Source organism: Peromyscus leucopus, chromosome X (assembly GCF_004664715.2).
Source record: "Peromyscus leucopus breed LL Stock chromosome X, UCI_PerLeu_2.1, whole genome shotgun sequence".
Taxonomy (NCBI): Eukaryota; Metazoa; Chordata; class Mammalia; order Rodentia; family Cricetidae; genus Peromyscus; species Peromyscus leucopus.
Genome location: NC_051083.1, coordinates 59,972,201 through 59,997,023, shown reverse-complemented (window position 1 = coordinate 59,997,023; position 24,823 = coordinate 59,972,201). Strand labels below are relative to the sequence as shown.

At 43.2% G+C, this 24,823-nt stretch overlaps 1 protein-coding gene across 1 annotated transcript; it reads right to left on the bottom strand.

Annotated features, from left to right (window-relative positions):
- Window positions 1–1,453: 1,453 nt before the first annotated feature.
- Igbp1 (immunoglobulin binding protein 1) lies at window positions 1,454–24,292 on the bottom strand. The gene is made up of 6 exons (XM_028883909.2): window positions 24,033–24,292; window positions 23,408–23,701; window positions 15,501–15,696; window positions 13,433–13,512; window positions 12,622–12,734; window positions 1,454–1,889 (listed from the first exon to the last, which is right to left on the bottom strand). Exons 1-6 carry the CDS (start codon window positions 24,221–24,223, stop codon window positions 1,741–1,743), a joined length of 1,023 nt encoding a protein of 340 aa, XP_028739742.1. The 5' UTR covers window positions 24,224–24,292; the 3' UTR covers window positions 1,454–1,740.
- Between the last annotated feature and the right edge of the window lie 531 nt (window positions 24,293–24,823).

Sequence of the window (24,823 nt, the reverse complement as noted above, 5' to 3'; positions counted from 1 at the left end):
CCTGGCTTTATTACAGTGGTGGCCATGATTTACGTAATCATCCCAGACCTAGGACACATCCTCTACATCAACAGAAGACAGATACTTTGGGGGTTTTACTGCATGAACTCATACAGGTTCCACCTGTCCAAGCCAGGATTCGAACCTACTTTGTGTGGTCTGCCTCTTTGGGTTTCTCTGTGTGTGTGTGGAGGCTCAGTGAAGTTGGAGGATACAAAAAGTACAATCTTCTAAGACTCAGACCAAGATGTAAGTCAACCTGGCTAGTTTGTAAGTAAATAAACTTCAGGGTGGGTTCTACGGGCCGAGGACAAACCTGTGGCTAGAGGTAGCCTGGGAACAACTGGAGGAGGGCTGAGAACACTAGCTGAGAACACTGCTTCTAGCTCTGTAGGAAATGTCATCCATGCGCTACCAGTTTCAGGAGCCTCTGTGTGAGGGGGAGATGGATCCTTTATTAGGAAGTATACAAATATATTATTGGTAGCCTTCTTGCTGTCACCACCCACGAAACAACCTCCTCCTCAGCACCTGACAGCCCTCCACTTCCCACCCTATAAACAAGAGGGAACTGAGTCTCTGCAAAGCCTTCTCAGACTGCAGGAGCTAGAATAGGAGGGCTGAGTCATCTTCCTCTTCAAAGGAAACCAAAGTGGACCGGAGCCACAGAACAAAAGGATGTTCTTGGAGCAGATCACAGGCTGCTCTTAGAGGGTACCAACCCCTCCATCCCAGCGAGTTCCTACTTTCAGCATCATGGGCATCATCCCTCTTCTCCACTTCTGTTTATCTGATCAGCAGGCCTGTACTAAACAGCCAGCTAACAGAGGCATCCATTCCTACTACACCAGGTTTGGAGCCACAGAGACAAGGAGGTCCAGTGTGCTTGGAGGCGGTGTTCACCTTAAGGCTTAGGCTAATGGTCCCATGACGGTAAAGGATGATTCTATAGAGCAGCCTCTCTGGAGCTCCCATTTCTCACGGTCAGGGCTAGGACTAGGTAGGTAGGAATTTTATAACAGAGGCCTTCTATTTATTCAGAGACAGAGGTTCATGCAGCTGAGGCTGGCCTCACTCATGTAGTTAAGGATGACCTTGACCTTCTGAGCCTCCTCCTTCTACTTCCCAAGTGCTGAGCTGAGTGGGATGACCCAACATACTCACGAGACTAATTCTTTCGGGGTCCCTTCCCCACAGCTCTAATTTCCGAAAGCAGTGCCTTGGAGCAGAGGCGCTCTTCTGCCATTTCTGCTTGTCTAGCGTTATTCCAGAGCATGGCGGGGGCTCACAGGGTCACACCACAACTAGCGGGAGGGGGGAAGTCTGGGCAGTTCAGACCCAGGGCAATCCTTGCTCAGAATAAAGGCATATGACAAGGCTTTCCAGACACCCCGCGACCCACAGTCGAACCCTGCTGCTCCACCACAAACGACAAAACCAGCTGATACCCACGTTTGTGCATAGGCCCACATACTAGAGGGGTTTATTACTTTTGTAAGAGAATGAATTCATACTATCATAGGTTATATAGAGCCATTTCTTAGCGCTCTTTCCTGACCACTTAGCATCACCATGATGAGAATTAATAAAGCCAAACAAAATCTCTGGTCATTACCTAGGGTACAAGCAATTATTTGACACAACTGAAGGCAAAGCAAGACTCTGCCCGGCTGCCTTCACTGCACCCTGCTGAGGTTGTCCTTGGTGTGTACCACGTGGTCCTTTGGCCCTTCAGGAGGATTAGCCCATGTTCTGCCGGTTGCCATAGCCTCTGGGATGGGTGTCCTTCCAGTCATCCCACTCTCGCAGTCTGTGCACAGCTTTCTCTTCGCTCTCCTCATCCTTTTCTTCTTGATCATGCTGCTGTGGAGCTGCTTGTGTGAAATCAGCTAACCCAGGAAAGTGAGAAAGAGGAGAGAGAAACTGAAGACAGGCAAATCAACACCGCCCGGGAGCCCAGCTCCGCTCTGAACACAAGCGGGCAACGGGAAGAGAGCACAACTAGCTGCCCAGGCCTGGCACAACTGGCCAGGACAGGCCTATTACTGAATGTTAGACACTGTGCCACGGCGGCAAGTAAAGATGCCTCCACAAGTTTTCACAGAAGCCAAGGTCATAGAGGGGTCCTCCACAAATGGATTCTATTTGGGGAAAGAATTCTTGCTAAATGACCAACAATCCCTTCATCCAAACAAAAACCAACGAACAAAATCAACCCCTCCCCAAATCCCACCCATCAGCAAAAATAACCTAGAAACCTGAAATCATAGAAGTTAAAAAATATATATGATCTGTGAATTTCCAGGGATGCAGCATTACAGGTAATTATTGCTCTACCAATTTGCTTCATTCATTTCTTTAAGATTAAAGAAATTAGGTATATGTATCTCTGTAAGACTTTATGAGCCCCAGGAACCCTCGGAGGGCAGAAGAGGACAGCAGATCCCCTGGAACTGGAAATACAAGATGTTGTGAGCCAGCACACGGGTACTAGGAACTGAACCTGCTCTTGCAGACAAGAACAGTGAGAGCTCTTAACTGGTGAGTCATCTTGCCAGCCCCAGCTTCCTTTACTATAGTCACACGATCTTTCCACATATTTACTTTTCCTTGAATTTGTTAATGTTACAGAATTCTTACACTGTCAGCCATGCTTAAGCATCAAATGAATGACATGGTGCCATGGACAGTCGCATCCACTCTGACAGTTGATTTGTGTGCTTTTTGTAATTTCACATTCTTTGAAAGAGTTTTAACAAGAGTTGGAATTTGATTGCTGGAGGTCTTCAGTTTTCCTCTAATTGTGCTTAAAGAAACGTCCTCACATTTATCTCAGTTCACATCTCAATAACACAACACCCACACCATTTTCTGAGAAAAGTATGTCTCCTTTGGGGCTGGGGAGCTAGCTGCACGAGCATGAGGCCCTGAGTTCAGATCCCCAGCACCGACACAACCGTCCATGACCGTGGTCCCAGCACCGGGGAGGTGGAGACCGGCAGATCTCTGGTGCCTACTCGCAAGCTAGCTCAGTCAAACCGATGAGCTGAAGGTTCAGTAAGAGACGACAATTTAGGAAGATGCTTGATGCCTGATGTCAGCCTTTGGCAACCTCCACTTAGATGCACATCCACCTCACAAACACATACAACACATACAAAGACACAGACAGAGAGGCAGGCACGCGCACACACCCACACCCACACCCACACCATAATAACCAAACTAGCATGGTAATGACCTAAACACAGATACACAGACCGAAGGAATGAAATAAGAGCCCTTAGAAGTAAATTCAAGAAGCTATGGCCATAGAGCTTAACAAAGGTGCTGGGAACATACCCAGGGAACAGTCTTTGCAGTCAATTATATGGGAAAATTGACTGTCTGCATGCAGAAGAATGAAACCAGACCTCTCTCTTTCAGTTATAAAGATCTACTGAAAACAGTTCAATATCAGACTGAAAATGTAAAATTACTAGAAGAAAACACAGGAGGAATCACTGTAGACACTGGAAGAGGTAGGGTTTTAAAATTGATTCCTTTGTTTTTCTACTTATTTAATGTGCTTGGGGGGGGGCTTGCCACCAAATGACAACTTGTGGGGGGGTTTCTCTCCTCCCACCATGTAGGTTCTGGTGTCAGAACTCAGGTCATCAATCTTGGGTGGCAAATGCCTTTATCAGCCTTTCTCTTGCTGGCCTGCAAGGACTTTTTAGATAAAACCCCCAAAGCATTGGAAACAAAACCAAAAACAGACTAGTGGGATTATCTCAAACCATAACAAAAAGATCAACAGTAAAGAGGCCACCTACAAGTTCAGAGAAAAGTCTCCATCTAATAAGGGGTATATATCCAGAATATACTTAGAACTCTGAAAACTCGATAGCAAAAACAACAACAACAACAACAAAAAAACAAACAACCCAAACCAAACCCTCTAAATAATCTAATTTAAAAATGGGCACTAGACTTAAGTAGACATTTCTCAAAAGACATACAAATAACCAATAAATATATGAACAAATGGTTAACATTATTAGTTACTAGAGAAATGTAAACCAAAAACACAATGAGACCCAGCTCCACTTCAGAAACTTAGAATGCTTATTATCAAAAAGAAAAAATAAGTTCGGGAAAGGATGTGGGCAAAAAGAACCCTTGTTCATTATTGATGGATTATAAGTTAGTATAGTCACTGTGGAAAACATTAGGAAAGTTACCTAAAAATTAAAAGCAGAGCTACCATATGCTCTAGCAATCCTGCTACCGGGCAAATATCCAAAAGAAATGACATCAGTCTGTCAAGGAGATATTTGCACTCATGTTCACTCGCAGTGTAAAAAAAAATGCAATCAACCCACGTGCCCATCATCTGAAGAATGGATAAAGAAAATGTGTTACAAATACAGAGACTTAAAAAGGATGAGCATCTTATCATTTGAAGTGACATGGCTGGAACTGGAGAGCATTAAATGAAATAAGCCAGCCAGAGACAGGAAAGTACTGCATGATCTTCCTCATACATAGAATCTAAATGGTCGACGCATGGAAGTTGAGAGTAGAAGAGTGGTTACCAGAGGCTGGAAAGAGTACAGGAGAGGGAGGGATGGATAAAAGCATGGTCAATGGGTACTAAGGTCCAGTTGCACTGGGGAACAGTTTTGGTATTCTACTGCATAGAATTACCATCTTGAATACTGATAACATACTAAAAAGAGCTATGGGAGGCCCGGGAGGTAAGCTCAGTGTCGAGTGCTTGCCTAGCGTATGTGAAGGAAGCCCAAGGTTCCATCCTGACAGCCACAGAAAGCGAAGGGAAAAGCCAGGATTTTGAATGCTTTCGTTTGGATATCTGCCCAGTAGTGGGACTGCTAGATCATACGGTAGTTCTATTTTTATATTTTAATGAAATGAAATGATGTTTGTGGAGACAGCTATGTTTATCCTGTTTTGAAAACATTATACAATATATACGTACACTGAAACACTGCATGATACCCGTAAGTTTGTACATTGCTTTCTATGTCAATTAAGAATTTTTTGATAGGATAGGTTTGGTTGGCAAATGTACTTATGGTACAGATAATTGCCGTTTTTGTATGGGGTGCTGGGGAATGAAGCCAGAGCTTTATAAACATTGAGTAGGTGCTCTACTGAGCTCCACCTGCAGCCTCCGTTTTCTTTTTCTTCTTGTGGTCCTGGGGTGGGTGGGTGCAAACACTGCACATGCTAAGCAGGAGCCCTGTGACTGAGCTCCATTCCTGATCCCCACTACCCTTTCTGAAGTCGAACTGGCTAGTGGAAATGATCTTTCTCAACACATTATCTAATCTGATCTTGACTTTTTCGCTTCAGAACTTGAAACAGCCATTTCTCTAAGATATTCTGCTTTCCTTTGATGAGAATGTGTTTTCTTTAGTTTTTGACAGGACCCCACTGTGTAGACCAGGCTGGCCTTTTGACCTTGCACTGTCTTTACCTGCTGCCCGAGTGTTGGAATTTCAGGCCAGTGCCACTGTGCCAGGCTGGGAATGGTATTTCAGTGCCACAATTTAGGCTAATACGAATGCTTATTACGAGGCTTCTTTGTTTCTAGTCTTTTCAGTGGCTAAAGCAAAGGTCTATGCACTTATTATGAAATATACATTTTCATGTGTTTATATCAGGATTACAGCATTGTTTGCTGTTACTTCCTTTTTTAAACTGAAACTCTTTTGAGTTACACCCGTGTTCTCAAAGATAGGACAGAGTAAGGCTATCAGACAATTACTCATTTATACTCCTTTATATCGTACAGTCTTGAATTAGTTAATTACATCAACACTGCCACCACCGTAATCACTGAGAGCTGTTAAAGCTTTGTCCATACACTTTTCTTATTTCCTCACTTTAGGAAGTGGGTGCATTAGAGATGCACATTATCCAAGCCTGTAAGTATTACATATGCACCCCCTCTTAACTCTCATTTAGTATCCGTTCTACGAATAACTGATCTCCAGTCACCACTGCGGCTGTCTGAACCTCATTCTCTATCAAGTTCTTCAGGGAGGGACCATGGCAATGGTATTTCTTACTTCCTGGATTTTGAAAACTATCTGGACTCTTTATACTTAAAAGTTTTTATCAGATACAATGTTCTTGGCTCCTATTTTCCTTTCTGGGGATCTTAACTATTTGCTACTTTTTTCACAACATGAAGCATGTCATACTTCACAGGCAAGCTAAGACTTTTTTTTCCTTCAGAAGTAAACCACACGCAAAATACTGAGATGTCTATGACATTTATATTTTTTTAAAAAAATTTAGTTTTATTTGAACTAGTCTTAGTCATTCTGGGTGAAAAATTGCAGGAATATAGTATGTTTTTTATTTGCTTGTTTGGTTTTGTTTTTTCAGACAGGGTCTATATCCTACAGGCTGGCCTTATACTTCCTATGCAGCCCAGAGCGGCCCCCTGCCTCAGCCTGAATGCTAGGTTTATAAGTGTGTGCTCTAATGCCCAGCCCTATATTCAATTTCCCTCCTTGCCTTGGTTTTCTTGTTTAGGTAATTCCATTATCCATATGGCAGCTCTTCTTTGTTATCTTTAATATTTAATATTTATCCCAAATCCTCTTGATCAGTTTCTTTAGTTTTTATAGTTCTCCTTGTTTAAAAATATTTAATCTTTTTTCATACAACACATTCTTATCACATTTTCTTCTCTCCCAACTCCGCATCACCTCTGTTTTGATTTTCCTCTTTTTGTTGATTTTCGTATTCTTTTCCTTTTTACCTGGGAAGGCATTTTCAGGTTTGAACTCATTGTTCTTTCCCATTACTTCAGCTTTCCAAGTCTACCCTACGATGGTCCCTCTGTGCTCTAGGCTACTTTTCAAATAGTATCTTACAACTCATTGGAAAGCACTCTTTCATATTTGTTCTTGTGTGCTGTGTTTTGAGAGAGGGTCTCCCTGTAGCCGAGGCTGGCCTAGAACTGTGTAGCTAAGGGTGACTTTGTACTCTGCTGTCCCGGCCCCACTTCCCAAGTGCTAGGGTCGCTCCTGGCTTTTGGTGACCTAGCCTTCTGGAGTGCTTGCAAACTTCTCTTTTAGCCCCTTAGTTATGTATGGGATATGATCTTGGTGATTTTCCTTACAGTTCTGAAATACATTCTACATATCACACAATCCATCTACTTAAAAGTACATTCAGAGATTTCCAAGCATCATCACAATCTGTTGCTAATTTTTGTGTGAAGTTTGTCTGAACTTTGAGGAAGGCTGTGACTCGGGGTGCTTATCCCAGTTTCCCAGGGGCTCCGTCCAGCTGCCTTCACACATACTGGAGAAGCATGGCGCCTCACTTTTACATGCCCCTTCTGTCTTCTCCATCGCTCCTGGCCTGATTTTGATTTTACTTGTAGCAACATAAAACAGAGCAAAACAAAACAGGACAAATCTGAAATAATGCTTTACCATGAGTTGGGAGATACTATTTGGATAGTGTGGGCCCCTGCCCTGTGAGACCAGGTGGGTTAATTCCAAGAGTTCATTAAGGGCTGGGCCACTCTACCCCTTTCAGATTGTTCAATCATGGGTGTTTTCCGCTTGCTTAGTTTTTACCCACTCAGCCATCTCACCAGATTGGCTTAGATTTTACTGGATAGCAAAACCTCCCTTAGTTTCGAGTGCTGTTCTTAAATTGGACTCACTGCTGTCGTTCCTGAACACACTCTTTTGAAACTCATTGTCGGCTTTTCCAGGTGGTTACTCCTGGTGTCTTCTGCAGATGCCAGTAACCTGTTTATATGAAGCATAGATGACCTGTCTTTTCCTATCTTTACTCTGTGGTTCACAGGGATTCACTGTCATCTATGTGTGTTGTAAATATTGTCCAACTTTATTTCGTATTTTTCAAAAGTATAAATACATGTAAAAAATGGAAAAACAAATGTGAGTGTCGATCAATGAGTTGTTAATACACTTAACAACTTCATGTAATTGGAACCTATACAGAAATAAAAAACACTAACTTTGCAGAAACCCCCTCAGGTTCAACTGCATTTCTGATCCCCCACTAAAGGTAAATACTAAAGGCTTTTAATCAGCACATACATGTTTCACCTGTTTTGAACATTATATGAATGAAATCACACAGTATATATGTTTTGTATTTGGCTTTCCACACATAATTAGGTGTGCTTTGTAGAGCTGAAGAACCACAGTTAGTTTAACCTTATAGCTACACAGCAGCTCATCATATGAATATACCAAAACTCGCTTATCCGTTCTGGTATGTATGGGCATCCAAGCATACTGCGTCCACAGTGGGCTATTAAAAAGGATGCTACAGCTTCATAGTTATTTTATGGGTGCACTGTCTCTTCCTCTTGGGTCTATACCAGTGGTTCTCAATCTGTGGGTCGTGACCTCCTTGGCATTGCATTATCAGATATCCTGCATATCCGATATTTACATTATGATTCATAGCAGTAGCAAAATTACAGTTTTGAAGTAGTGATGAGAATAATTTTATGGTTGCGGGTCACCACACCATGAGGAACTGTACTAAAGGGTCACAGCATCAGGAAGGTTGAGAACCACTGTCTATATTAAGAAGTGAAACCATGACATCATAGATGTATTCCTGTATTCAACTTTTGTGGAAACACCATCAACTAACTCTTAGATCTCCCATCTTTCTTGTTTCCTTCATTTGGGCTGACTTTTTCTTTTCTCCCAACTTACTGAAGTGGGACCTTAGGTTGCTGGTTTTCTTGTCTTTCTTCCCCCAGCACAGTATTTTCAACATTATACAGATTTCCCTCTCTGCACAGCTTTGATCCTATTCCTCAAATTCGGATGCTCTTCCGGTGTAATTTTCCTTTGACTCATGGGCTACTTTAAAATGTGTTAACTCCTAAATATTTGGGGGACTTTCCCAGATATGTTATTGTCTAAGAACACATTCACTGTGATTTCAATTTCTGAAAATTAATGGGAACTTACGATGGCCTATACTCTATGTTGAATGTGTCATATTTATTTGAAAATGTTTATTTTGCTGCTGTTGCCAAACAGTGTATGATGACTGACAGTGTTGATCAGACTTTTCTACAGCCTGCCCGGTAAACATAATTCTATAAATTACTAAAAGAAGTATGAACACTCTCAACTGTGTAGGTCAGCCTCCCACTACTGACAATATAGCTGAAAAACCAATTGGAGCAAAGTTTTCCTTTGACTCATTGCTCCAATTCTTCGTAATTTGTCCCTGTAACTTTGGGATCAAGGCGAGGCTGAACATCACGGTAAGGAGCATGTGTTGGGACAAAGCTATTTGCTTCGTGGCAGCCAGGGACCAGAGCGGGAGCGTGAGAGAAGGGGCCCTCAAGGGCCTGCTCCCTTTGACAAGGCCCCCACCTCCTAAGCGTCTATCACTTACTAACAGCCCATCCCATTATAAACCTACCAGTGGATCAGTTCACTGATGAAGTCAAAGACTCCAGGGGCCACTCACTTTCCGAAGCCCTACCTGCTGCACCGGGCATCAGGCTTCCAACATGTGGAATTCCGAGTGGGATGGCGGGCTTGTCTACTCCTCCATTTACCTGCTTTTACCTTGCTGCGATCTGAAGCTTGGTAACAGGCACTTACAGTTACAACTCCCGTGTCTTCCTGAGCGCTCGCCCCTTCCTTTTATCAGTCCGAAATGATCTTTGAAACTCTCCTTTTCTCTTGACATCGGCTTCATCTAATATTACTGCAGTTTTGTTTATTTTTGATATTTTGAAATACACAATTTCCTATTGACAGTAGGCAGCTGTGCTAAGACCATTGATCCCTGATTTCTCATTTGAAGGTTTGTTCCACTTATATTTAAGGTGTTCTGGATTTGGCCATTCCAATAGATGAGTGCTGGGGCATCTCTTTTAATTTATATCATCTAAATGACATGAGGTGGAACATCTGCACATCATCTTCAGTGAAGTATCTAATAAGGATCTTTTTTGGTCAATTTTGTTTCATCTGGCTATTCATTTTCTTATTATTGACTCTTAAGAGAATATTTAGGATAACAGTCCCTTATCAGATCTATCTTTTAAAATATTTTGTGTTAGTCTATGGCCTACCTTATTCTCTCTCTCTCTCTCTGTGTGTGTGTGTGTGTGTGTGTGTGTGTGTACATGTACTCACATATGTGTGTGAAGGTCTCTTGCCCCTCTCATGGCCCAGTTCAGTCTGCCGGTCATGGCCGGTCTCCTCCTTCTCTCCCTTCTCTGAACTCTCCAGATGGCTGTACTGTCCCTAATACTACAATACAAACCGTCTCGACCACACCTTGGGCGGTCACGCCCTCACTTCATTGAATAGGGTTACAATTTCCTGCCTTCCCCCGCACTTTAAGATGCTGTCTCTGGCTCCTTCTCTTTCTAATGGGACATCAACAAGAATTGCCGTCTTGGCTCTCTGTGGACTTTATTTCTGTATGCTTTCAAATTTTTCCCATGTAGGGAATATATGTGTCTGTGTGCAGAGACCAGAGGTCGACACTGAGTATCTTCTATTTTTCAAACGTAGTCTCTCAATGAACATGAAATTCACCAGTTTGGCTAGACTGGGTCACTGGTGAGCTTCGGGGATCCCATCTTTGTCTCCCCAGCACTGGAATTACAGAGTATACACCACCACACTGGGTTTTTTAAAGACACGAGTTCTAGGAATTGAACTCGGGTCCTCAAGCCTGCATGAAAAGCACACATCCCCATGAAGACACATATAACTAAAAAAATTCTTTAAAACTTTTGTTAATTATCCGTCTGTCTCTGTGTCTGTGTATGAGGGCACACATACCATATCATGCTTATGGAGGTTGAAGGACAACTTGTGAATTGATTCTCTCTCCACTGTGGGTCCTGGGGATGCGTGTCAGGTCATCAGGCTTGGCAGCAGGCACCTTTACCTGCTGAGCCATCTCAATGGTACAAGTACACCTATTTTATATACATATAGACCCATGGTTACAAAAACCCTCCTGGGTAAAAAGGTGTTGTAAGTGGAGAAAGTTTAAAGCCTTCTCCATAGTGTGCTATACTCCTAAGTTGCGATGTTCAGTGGGCTAAAGGTATTAAAGGCTGTTTTCACACGTGTGTGGGATGTGCACACGTGTGCATGTACAGGCCGAAGGTTACTTGTACTGCCCCACCTTATAGACTAGAGTGAGGTCCTTCATTTGAGCCAGAGCCCACTGTTTGAGCTAGTCTATCTCACGAGCTTATTCTGGGAATCCCATCTGTACCTCACGAATGCTGCGATTGCAGGCAGATCACCCCATCCACCCAGCATTGACGGGGCGCCAGGCATCTGACCTCCAGTTCTCACGTCTGCTGGCAACAGCTTGACCTGCTGAGCTACCTCTCCAGTTCCCGAAGCTGTCTTTGACAGGCTAGTTTCAAAATCCCATGGGTTAATCAAATGTAACCCTGTGCTCAGTTGAAGAGCATCTGTATCATAGAGATTTTGAATTTCTAGCCTCTAAGGTAGTAACGTTTAATTTTAGAAAACCATGGAAACTCTTTGGAGTGAAATGCCCATTTCTCTCTCTTGCATTGCTAAACTGTTGAATTCTCCAGTTCATTAGGGCTCCTCCTGTGTGCTTCTCTCCTTTCTAGAATATCTTCCTTACTTTGCAGTTGGTATGGTCACCTTAAATCCAATGCTCTCATTCCTTAAGTAAGTCTAGAAATTTCTATCTGAGTTTTAGTTATTCTATGTCATGGAAGTGAAGCATGCCCAGAGGTGAAAATCTATTAAAAAACAAAACAAAACAAAACAGGACACCTTTCAAATGACCACTGATCGGTGTTGGTGTATGTATGTGTGTACACTCTATTGGAAAGAACACTAACACTGGACAGTTGAAGGCTTGAATTTAAATCCTAGCCTGGCCACTGTATTAGTTAAGGTAGGATACATTACTTCTTACAGACCATCATCTCCATCTTAAAATGGAGATAAGAATGTTTCCTTCACATAATTAAGACAAAGGAGACAAGGAAACTGAGGCTCAGAGGGTAGACAATGTCTCACCTGTGAAGTGGCAGAAGCGCACTGTTTGTGACTTCTTTCCTGCTACATAACGCCCGTTTCTCTAACCTGTGCCCGTCGTTTCCTTTCAAAGACGCCTGAGTGCCGACCGTGCTCTAACCACCAAACTGGACACCAAGACACAGAAGGCCTGCTTTCAAGGGATTTGAAGTTCCCCTCCCTCCTTCAAAGTATGGCCTGCACTCCAGTTTATGCCTCTTCCTGGTCACTTTCCAAGTACATGTATGGAGTTGTTCTTTTAAAAATATTGTGTTCATTTTGTAACTTTTGACTGTCCAGGGACCAATCTGCTCTGTCATTACCACAAGTGGGTTTGTGATTTTGCTGTCTGGCTGCTCTTTTCATGTCATAATTGGAAGAGATCAAAAAATGACCCTGTTCAGAGTCACCTGCTACTGTTTTAATAGTAAAATGACAGCGACTAGGCGATTCTTGTCAGACTCTTGGCTTAGGCTAACTCTGCTCAGGTTGTAATTGGGAAGGTGTAAGGAACTGGCAACATAACCATCTTCCTCCCATTGCTTCATACCTGGTGTCGGCTTGGCTAGTCCCCGATCTGGTAATGCTCCGTATTTCTGATGCTGTTCATACCAGTCACTCACCGTCATAGTTGCCAGGCTTGGATAACCAGCTCCAAATACTCTGCAAAAATCACATTCTGTTTAGAGAACTAAACAAATATAGAAATAGTGAACAGCCTCTTTTCTCTTTAATGAGGCGGCTATCTGTGTCATTCACATTGCCCTACATGGCAATCTTATGAGGGCTTGTACAATCTCCTCCACCAATGCAAAAAAGGGGGCATCCAGAAGGAAGGATTAAAGTCAAGAGCCTTCATGAGAGCGAGAGGGTAGACGGCCCAGGGCCATCTCTCAATAAGCAACCCCAAGGGCCAGCGTTCACAATAACACTGGGAGTTAGCAATTAACACTTGGCCAGTTCTGAAATGTGGAGAATCCTTTCCTGCAACTCTGTGGAATACCATCAGTAACTCAGAATTCAATCACGGGTAGGCACAGATGTCCTTCTGAGAACTGCTCACGAGGGCAGGAAGAGTGTCAATAATAGGAAAAAAAAAAAACACAGAAAGCATGCAATTCTGCATTCAACTCACTGATTTCTTTCTGTGTTATTGGCTTTTTAAAAGTTTGATGTGAAGGGTATTTTTGAGGACAGACCTGGAGAAAGTATCAGGAAAGCTTTAGGTGCTTTGCAGAAAGAGCACCACTCACGGCTGAAGCCATGACTTTGCAAAAACGTCCATTTTGTCTTTTCCTCAAGCATTGCACGAACCATCACACTGAGGCTGTGAAGGCCGGTCAGTGTGGAGCACTACCTACTTGGCTTGGGCCTTGTTCCGAGTGAGTATGAAGGGTTTCATTGGAGGCTTCTCTGGAAGAGATGAGTGAGAAGTTGATGCCTAAGAAGAAAATTAATTTTAGAGATGCATTTGCCATTTCCCCCATTTTATCACACAGGCTTTCAAGTCTTCTGGGGCTGAGAAAGCTCTGGGTTCGAGATTTACTCCCTTTCTACTAACAGTGGTCAAGCTTTATGCTTTTGGTTTACATGCATTTATTTCTTGTGGGGGAGAGTTAGGTGTGAAGGTCAGAGGATGATTTGCAGGTTCTTGCTTTCTATCCTGTGGCTTTTGGGGAACAGACTCAGGTTATCAACCATCTTGATGGCTCCTTCTATTTATCAGTCTTGAAGGGTATTAAGTACTTTGCTAAAATGAGAGAGAGCAAGTCCTCTCAGGAAACTTCTTACCACACGTGAAAAACTATTTGGTTTCAAATGTAGGCCCACCCAAAGAAGGAAATTCTAAAGCCTACTGCCATGTTCCACATAAGCTCCTTGAGCTGAGTCTGAAGGGTTTTCCTTTAGCCTGACATTCTGTGGAAAAGAATTACTAAGAGCTTTCTTCCAAAAGTCCTTTCCAATGTAATTATGCTGTTAATTTTCAAGAATCTCTAAGGTATTTTAGAAATTGATGCCAGTCTGTAAAGGGAGGAAGGGCAGACCAGTGTTTTTTATATTAAGGCATACAGGCATGCTGGAACAATGTATGGTTAAATAGCCAGGCAGTGGTGGCACACACTTTTAATCCCAGCACTTGGGAGGCAGAGTCAGGCAGATCATTGTGAGTTCGAGGCCAGCCTGGTCTACAGAGCAAGTTCAGGACAGCCAAGGCTGTTACACAGAGAAACTGTGTCTCGGGGAAAAAAGTATGATTAAATAGAAGGTACTCATTTGGTTTTCACTGAATCTTTTCCACAGCCCAACTCAGTACCACATGAGAGGCTAAAAAAACTAAACCAAACCAAACCACATACACCTAACAAGGCAGGGACAAGGAAGGACTCAGAAGAGTCTAACCTCGAAATGCTAGAGAACCATTCCCCTAGGTAAATGCTCAAGAGGCCTTATGACCATGGAAGAGTAAAAGTTCATTTTCCGGTCCTTCACCATGAAGGACCAAGTTGGTGTTTTCCTCAGGATCAATTATTGTGGTAGCTGATCAAGTCAATTCATGTTGTATCCTGTACCACAGAGCAAGCTCCAGAACTGGGTTAGGATGGTCAAAGATGCTCTAAAGCTCTTCTACAAGGTTTTTTAAAGTAGTCTTCTGGGCATCCTGTACATGACGATGCCCCTGCTGCAGGGTCTCCTATCTGGGTATTGACTGGTCTCTTTGTGTAAGGCTAAGTTCTAAGTCTTCCCCAACCTAAACACATCCCCTGCTCTTTTGTTTCATCTCCCTTGGTTCTCTTTCTCTCCCCCTCTACTCCCTAGTTCTGCTTTTCTGACTCATTCTAATCCTGGCCTTTCCCTTTCCTACAATAATTAAGTAGATTATAAAGGGCCCCTTCCCTCCTTATGGCCTCTTTTCACAGCCAAAGCCAGTTTAAAATTTAAGGGAAAGTATTTCCTTGATACTATCCAGTTATAACGAGTGCCTTCGATTACAAACTATCAGGGCCCGTTGCTATAATGAACTGCAAAGCTACCCTGGAGAACCACAGCCTTTTCCCACTTATCCTACTGGGAACAATGCTTTTATGGAGACTTACAAAGATTTGGGTTTGCAGTGCTGAGGATTAAAATGAGGACTCTGACCATGCTGGACAAGTTCTCCATCACTGAGGCACTTTGCCAGTGTTTTCTAATTTTTGTTTTGAGATCTTTTGTTTTGTACCTCAAGTCACTCCTTCGGCTTTCAACTCACTATGTAGCTCAGACGGGCCTCACACTTGTCATGCTTCTGCCTCAGCCTCCTGGGTAGATAGAATTCTAAGTGTGCACTACTACATCTGGCTAAGGGTTCTCATTTGCTTTCACTTGTGCAGAATGTTCGAACCTCTGGCAGCAGCTTTCCATTGCTATGTGGGCAAGGACAAGGCTTACCTCTCTTGGAGAGTCTTTTTCTTTGAGGATCTTTATTTCCTGGTCAATGCTCTCAATCTCTTCTAAGCTGATAGCAATCCACCTCCGAAGGTGAAGGAGGTGATATTCACGAACACGCTCATCATCTGCTTGACCACTTTCCACAGCAGATTCCAGTGCAGACAACCTATGCTCCACCTCCTTCTTCTGCTTGTATCTGTTCCACAGAAAAGCATTACCCATGAACTTAAAAATACAGACTTCTTCTAAAGAAGGCTACAGTAATGTCTGCCTTTGCAGATGTCCAGGCAGCATGTACGCGAATTCCTACCTTGGAAATAGAGTCTATGGTCTAGGACTAGATTCTAAAATTCAGAGCCAATCCCCAGACTACGAAGCAAGAAAGAGCCTAGGCATATCTTGATCTCAGCAAGACCTATCATTATCTTTCAGGATGAGATACTCTAGTCATCCGGCCATATCAATCTCACTCTGCTGGATATTCAGTGCCACAGAGTGCTTCCTGTAAGTCCTCCACTTCGAAGATGAATCTTCAAGGAAAGCCAAAACCTTAGAGGTCACTGTTTACCTGCCACTGATGCAGGACTTCTTATGAAACTGCTGAAAAGCTGGTCATCTTTTTTCTTTCATGCAATACCTTCCTGAGGTACCCTGACTCACCTCTACCAAAATTTAAGAATCAATGATCTTGGCTGAAAATGATCCCCATTTTCCAGGATGCATTCTGGTACCTCATCTATCATTCATCTGTCAATTATCTCTAGAGCGTGACAAGCATTTTTAGTGCTAGAGAGAGTTTATAATAGACAGTCCTTGCTTTCAGGCAGCTTTCATTCTAGTGAAGGAAGACAGATCAAAAGGAATAGATGACAAGGTGGATGAGGACACACACTACAAAGCAGAAAGAAGCAAGGTGAATGGGTAAGACGATGGTGTGGAAGCAGTACACACAAAGTGAGCAGAAGCGACCCTTCTGAAGAGATGGCCGGAGCAAAGCCAAGACAAGAAGGCCGGGAGTGATCCCCAGATCCAGAGGAGTATTCTGAAAGCGAAAAGCAAATGCACAAGGAGGAGTGACTAGAAGAGACAGAAAGCAGGGAAAGGAAGTGAGACACCAACACAACTTTAGGGGGACAGCAGTGCAGGCGGTCGGAGATGGACGCACTAAAATACAAAACAGGCAACATTTGCTGATGCGTTGCCTAGGAAGGCTTGCAACACACAAGAGCCAAGTGAAAAGGCCATGGTTTCCAAGAGAAGTCTATCAAATCCCTCTGCCTGAACCCCCCCGCCTCCCTTCCAGAACAGGAAGCTCTTCTTTGGGAGTACCTAGATAAGGTCTTAGCTTCAAGTCGATGGAGAGTTTAAGGTGAGGGGGGTGGTCCTCGAACTCCTCAAAGTTTATACAGAACTCTCTGCAGACGCATTCTCCCCGTTCCTTCCTCTGCACACATGCCTTCTTCCTCTTCTCTCATCCTCCCACCCCCTTGCTCTCCTTTTCCAACTTATCTTGACAAGAGGAAGTTTGATCCCAAAGTCAAGGACCACTGCACTGTAGACACCATTATAAAAACGTTTAGGCTCTTCTTTGACCCAACAAGAAAGCATCTTGCATGTTACAGCATCACCATATGTAGCCCTCTGGGTAAAACAATACAAAGGCCAATTCCTAGCTCAGGAATGCTACTACTACTGTTACTTGAGAATGGTTACTTGGTTCCACAAACAGCTACTCCTCCTCTTCCCTGGAGGTGCTTATGTCACAGGAAAACAACATATAAGGGCCCTAGGGTGTATCTACTCCACGATGAATTCTGGGTGAGTCTAGTGGTCCTGTAAGTAAAGTTGTTTGGCTTTTCTCCTCCATGACCATTCAACCTGTTCACTCTCTGTTCCATCCCTTGCTTCTGTGACTTAGCTCTTTTCCATCCTTTAAACTCCTGGCTTTTCAGCACCTCTTCTTTTAGGCTAGTGGTTTAAAAACAACAAACATACAAAAACTTTTCTCTTAGATAAGGGACTTTCTTCAAATGAGCATTTGAATAGGACCCCAGTAAGTAATATACAAATAAAAATGTGCCTTGGACAAATTAGAGGAAGTCTCCTAACATAATTCACAAGTGGAACTATAGGGCTCTGAAGGACGGACTGAAAACCACTATCCTAGACTCTATCAGTGTTCCAGGCTCTCCAGCATGGACCAACTATTGCCTTAGAATCCCTTACCCCTATAACCACGATGACTCGGGAGTTTCCTTGTGCTGTTTCCAAGCAGTTACAGTGCTAAGGAATGACTAATCTGTGTCAAATGGGCCAACCGCAAATGCCTATTATGAGACATGATTCTCTTTTGTGGAGATGCCACACCAGCCTCAGGCTTGTCTGATGGCCAGGCAGTTATAACACTAATTGCCCCTCTGTCTTCAAATCTCTGCTTCATGCTTCCTCTGTATGCCTCATCTGTTCCTCCATCCTGCTTTTTATCATTCTTGTCCCTATCCACTTCTTTCAGGACTCACTGTCAGTTACCCGCCTTCCCTGTTCATGGCTGTGAGGTTTCATTCTATTGTTTTCTTTCCCATCTTAGAATCGCCTTTCTCTAACCTACTTCCTTCCCTTTCAAGTGACTCTTTTATGCTTCAGAAGGAACAGCGCTAGAACTGGAAATTTGAAGACCCGAGTTTCAATTCTAGCCTGACCCTAGTTATGTAATTTTGGTCAAGGCAATTTGAAAAGCACATCCCCATAGCTTTATTATGGGGATCTATTTCACAGGGCTGTTAGAGGATCAAATGGAAAAATGCTCAAGAAAAGTCTTCGTAAACAGCAATACATACATTACTAGCAGATAAGAAAATTGAGCCTGGGGAGGGGATAGGGACAGACCATGCCCATCTATTAAGCGGTAGAAGTTAGTCACCCCAAGATGGTCTGATTCCAAAGAATCAGTTTTTGCAATGCTGTATTGCTTCCATTTTTTGGAATACTACTCTATATCTGTCTCTCCAGATACCTCCAAGCTTTAACTATGATCTAGTTACTGGGCTGGGAATCATGAGATACAATGCAGCTAGAATACTAATACATTACTAGTCAAGGTCTCTGACCTTAAGAAGTTCCAAGTCTAGAGATGGAAATAATTATACTCTGCTAAACAGCATGCATGAATTAAAATGTGTTAAGGTAGGGTGTGTGTGTGTGTGTGTGTGTGTGTGTGTGTGTGTAGGGGGCTATGTAGAGAGAGGCCTTAGACTGGATATAACATTTTGCTTCTGTAAATTCTTCTATTTGTACTTTGTTGGGTCTCTTCTGATGGTTATTTCCTTCCCTTTTCTTTGCTAGCTTGCCCTGAAGACTTAATTCTTAGGTTTTTCCTCCATGTTTTTCCTTGGAAAACACATCTATACTCACCACAGTAGAGGGCGCCTAACTTTTCTTTTACATCAGTCACAACACAGACTCCTAAGTTTTAGTCGCATATTTCCAGTTGTCTATGGAAGTGGCCACTAGTTGTCACTTAAGAACCTAAATCCACTAAGTCTTACAGTCTTATTACTTACCCGGCTTCTTGCATTTCTGTTAAGAGAATGGAGGTGCTGTTACTCAACCACACTCACACTTGATCCTGAAAGATGGTTAAGAGAATATGCACAGGGAAGCAGATATGAGAGAAGACATGCCATTTAGGTGTTTTATTTAGGATAGTCTCAGTAGCTAGAGTCACGGGCAGAAGGAGTTACAGAAAGGAAGAGTCTGAATAATTTGGGGGTTTTGTTTGTTTGCACAACGGGAGATTGAACCCAGGCCCTCGAGCATTCAAGGAAAGCACTCTATCATTTAGCTAGCAAGTTTGTCCTGAATCATTTTTCTAGTCATATAAATGCTTCTTACAAAAGCAGTGTCTGTGATAGCTATAACTTCCCTTTCATCACTTCCTTCCAGTTGGACCGGTAACTTGTGGCCCAACTGTTTCCTTTCGGTATTCTGTCCACAGCTCTTCATGTCGACCTCTGCTCATCCTAACTCTTAGAGCTTTTGTCAAACCGGATCACCATCTATTTATTCCCTGCACATCCTTGACTCTACTTCTGTTTGCGACATGCTCATGTGGTTTCTCCTACTTGTCACCAGTAAACATGGGTGGAGCACTTGGTACATGCCAGGCCCTGTGCTAGGTATAAAACAGTGAACATGCGAGAAATGGCCCCTACCCTTACGAAGCACACATCCTACTGGGAGAGAGACGGACCTGAGAAGATGGACACATGAGCAACATACACGCCATGAAGCGAGCAACCGTGGAGGGAAGAGAGAATGACAGATGTTAACTGCTTAAAGAGACTGACGTGGAAAGGGATCGCTAAAGAGTAACACTTAAGCTGAGACCTAAACAATAAAGAATTGGCCATATGAAGAAAAGTTAATATAAAAAGAACAGCACATACAAAGGAAGGAAGGAGCTGGTCTCTTCAAAGACCCGGATGGCAGCCAGTGGAGTTAGGGTCCAATAGACAAGTGAAGAATGACATGGGATGAAACTGGAGAAAGACATCAGATTACACAGGGCCTTGGCTACCTAAGGTTGGGAGGTCCTGCTGGCTTAGAGCAAGGTGTGCTAGTGGAGATGGAAGACAACAGGGTAAGATACCTTCTGCTGCTAGAACTGACGGGCCTTGCTGATGGACTAGATGACAAAATTCAGAAAAAGGTAGGTCTTGACGCTACCTCGTAGGTTTCCTGCTTACACATCCAGGTGAATGGCAGTGTACTTACTGAAGTAGTGAAGACCTGGGTATGTGGGCACACTGGGAGTGAAAAGCCAAGCCTTTGAGCTGGAGATGTCGAGTGCTTCCCTAATATGCATGAGGTCCTGGAATCAATCCCTAGCACCACAACAGAAAAGGAAAAGAAAGAAACAGGAAAAAAACCAGCAACCGTGAAATACCCATAAATGGTGTTAGAACCATGGTCAGAAGAATTATAGGATAGTTACATGAGTCCAGGAGAATTAGTATAAATGTAGTGTTGACAACTCACCTGTCACATAGTTTTTTTTTTTTTTTTTTAAATGTTCAAAGATCAAGATTACAGGCCAAAGAAATCGAAATCAAAATTAGATACTTTTTTCTATTTGACTAATTGAATTTTCTAGTGTTAACATCCAGGACTTGTGAAATGGGAAATATTTTAAGACTTCATTCTTGTGGAAGGCAACAATTGCCATACAGCAAGAGTCTTAAAATATTCAAAGAGAAATCTATTCCAAGGAGACAGTAACCAAAGAAGCACAAATGTTTGTTCATAGCATTACTTAGAATCACACACACACATATCAAAAACAAAACAAACAAACAAACAAAACCATACCCCAAAATGCAATCGAGCAAAACAAAACCAGGATCTAAATACTTGGCAGTAATAGTTTAAGTGATTATGGTACAACTACAGAATGGAATATTACAAAACCATCAAATATGGTTTCAAATGACACGGGAAATGCTCACAATATTAGTTTTTTAAGAAACAGGATAGAAAGCTGCATTTACAGTATTCTTCATAATTTATTAACTAAAATAACTATATATCTGAAAGAAAATACAGCAGAAAGTTAACAATGACATCTCTGAATGCTAAGATTAAGGCTTATTTTGCAAATTGTCAACAATGAGTAATATTATTTCCACATTCAGGAATGCTATAGTTTCTAGTTTTAGTGATCTTTCAAGACTCATCTCTCAGGCCATTTGTGCTCGGAAAGCTTTCCCTCAGACCTCCACTCGGCTGTTGTCACCCCTCGCCCCTCTCTCTCTTCCCGTCTTCCTGGGGGTGATTATCTGGACACAAGAGTCACTGGCTTAGCTTCTCATCTATGCCTATGGGCACAGTTCACAGTTGTCAAAGACAGGATGACTGGAATCTATTTTGTATCACTCTAGCCCACTTTTTTTTTAAAAATAAATCTCCGAGACTCACTGTTCCCTAACTACATTTCATTACTCTTCATACTCTTAGCACCTGAACTTGAAAAATTAAATTTCCCTCCTCTCTCTTCTGCTTTCTGCATGTTTGTGTGTGTGCGCGCACACACACTGTGAATCAAACTTGGTGTCTCTCGCATGCTAGGCTGAGTTTATTTTACCACCAGCTTATTGTCTGTGTCTACTGGAATCAAAGCTTCATGACAACACTGGCTTTCTAACATCTAGAACAGTTCCTGGCATTTGTGAAGGGCTTAATAAGTATTTGTTCAATAACCTAACTCGTTCTCAACCCTCTAGAGTCCAAGCCTTACCTGTGAGCTTCCTGCTACTGGACATCTCTACTTAGCTGTCTAGTAGGAACCTCAAATTCAACATGCCACAGTAATGACTTTCTGCTCTCCCCTACCCTGATTTATGCTTTACAATGTCAATACATTTTTATGAATTATTCAGAATTTCATACACACGTACAGTGTGTTTTGATTATATTCCCCTCCAACTCATCAGATTCACTTTAACTCCCTCCCAACTCCTTGTCCTTTTATTTATTTATTTTTATTTATAACCAGATTAATACTGTCTATTTACTAACGGGTACTAGGCCAATTACTGCTTCTTAACCATATTAAGTAGGTACCACTGTTATTTAATTTCACATAGGACTGAACCTGAGGCTCAGATAGGTTAATAACTTACCCAAAAGTCCAACGACCCATAAGGAAAGCTGAAACCCAAACCCAGAGCTCTGATTCTGTGATCTTACTTTTAACCACAAATATTGAACTACACCTGACCTTGAGTCCTACTGTGCCAGCTACTGAGCTATGCTGGGTCTATGTGTATTTCTGCTAGTCCTCTATAAAATTCTCTATGAAAGAGTACTTATTATCTCAATTTTACACCTGCCCCAAGTCACAGAGTAACTACTGCTGGAGCTTGGATTCGAACACTTTCTCAAGCCTGCTCCTTACCTTCCTCACATCCCAGTTCTCTATGATGTGAACCCCACAACAGTCTTCATCATTATCCCTTCCCCCTCTCTGCCACCATTCTGCTCTAGCCTTATTTCGTTGCTTGGGAGGGGGCACTTTTCTCCTCCCACACAACCCCACTCCCGGACTGTTTAATGCCTCTGTGGCTTTACTAATGCTATGGCTTCCCTGAGCTAATCGCCTCTCTCCTCTTCCTCAGGCTAACATTCCCGTTTCTCTTAAACACCTCAGAACAGAAATCCCCTTCCTAGGAAGCCTACTCTTCTCCCTTGTTCCCTTGACTGCCTTCACACTACCCCATGCATCTCTTTATACATCTTCTACTGTCACGTTCTTTCTATTCCACTTCTCCTCACCGGAGCACAATGATCACCCACATTCATACAAACACCCAGACAGGCTGCATCCCCAGTGCCTAACTTTGTTTTCAGACACTGAGCATTCATTGATTTTTTTTTTCTGAACTAAGAATAAACAACATCAATGTTATATGATGCTGTACCAGGGCTATGATTAATTTAGGATGTTATACATCTCAGCCTGTACTTCTGAACAGAATGGCTCAATAAATAGTACAAAATGTTGTGTACTTTTGAGATATTTACCCCATATAGCCAGCATTATGCAGTGATATGGAAAAAGTTAGGATATACTTTGCCAATCCTGAAGGTCAGGATAATAAACACTGTTACTACTGGAAATCATAAGGTGTCTGTTGAGGGGTTCTGTAGTTTTAGTACAACCCCCTCAACAACAGCAAAGGCTTCTCAAGACTCAGGAAAGTTTGCTTTCATCATGGCCTATGTTCAATGAAGAATCAAGAAAATGACATACACTATTCTGCAGTATACACACACACACACACACACACACACACACAAACACATGCACCCCCAACAACACTGCAGCCCTCAAATTACAGCCATTGACCCACCTCTCTATTTTAGCCTGTCTTTGAGATGCCATAGCAACGAGATTTGGATAGGCCATGGAGGAGCTAGCAGTGTTATTTTCAGCTGAGTTATTCTTGGTTTGGGGTAGCTGAAACTCTGCCACATGATAGCAATGACACTGAGTTAAGAAATTGATGAAGTGTTCTCGAGCCCGCTGCAAATGATCTAGACGTTTGCTGGGGTTGACTTGCTTCATGGTGAGAGCTCCTTGCAACGCTGGCACCATCAGGTACTTCAGGTCGGTGGAAGCAATCTCTTCCAGATCTTCATTTCGGCTGGAAAGAGCAAAGAGGAGGCCGTGAAGCCTGGTTGAGCATTAAACTGTGGCCCTTGCTTCTGGGGGAGAACAGAGTTTGGAGAGAGTGTTACAAAGACAACACTGGCCAGATTAAAAGAAAGTGGTCGAGGCAGTCAGCCGTACACTAGGGATCATTATCCTGGGATATTAATCATCTCAGAAGAGAGATGGACAATGAAAAGAATGCACACAGAGTGAGCAAGAAGGAACCGCGCGATTTTAGCCTTAAAGTTCCTTTCCACCCAGGCGCAATGGCTCCACCCTTACTAACCAATCATTCTCTGCCGTTACGACCCTCTCCCCCATACCTGAACAAATCAAGCTGCGATAACATTCCAGCAGCCTTCTCAAGGAGGTCCAATCCTTTGGACACTTTATCCTGGATTGTCCGGGAGCCGGTAGGTTCAGTTGCTATTTCCACTTCCTCCAGAAGTTTCTTGCTAGTTTCGAAGAGCTCCGGAAGCCGCGGCAGCAGTAACTCGTCTTTAGACGCTGCCATCTTGTGGGAGAAAGAAACCCGGAACAATTCTGACCGAAGTCAAAGGTAAACTCAGTAAAGAAGCGCCCCAAAGCCCTCACGACCCAGGAAACAGTTACATCATTGGCCAATTGCTTGTTACCAAAGTGTCCCAAATGACTTCTGGGAGTAGTAGTTTACCAGCCCTAGCAACCGTTTCCATGGACTCATTTTCAGCAGGCAGCCTGTTTTAAAGTTGTAAGTGCTGTTTTACAGAAGACGGGCTGGGTGTGGCTAGAAGTTGGACTGACTAGCAAGTTCCCAGGACTCTGAGAACTCTGAGCGGCGGGGCTGAATTCCGAGTGCTAGGCAGCGTGAGAGAGCGTGGGTGCGGTGCGGGGGAGGGTCAGAAGCCGGCCTTCCACCGCAAGTCAAGCCGTTCCCCAAGTAGAGTCCTGGCAGCTACGGGCCACTCTCTTGGTTCCTGGGTTTGCTTGCCATAGTGGGCGCACGCTCCCGTCCGTCTTCCATCTTCCACCACTCTTGCTTGCTTCCAACCAATCCTCACGCGCTGGGTTCCCCTTCCCGCCACCGCCTTTTGTCCCTACACACTGGAATGCCCTTTGGGCCGGCCGCCCTCTG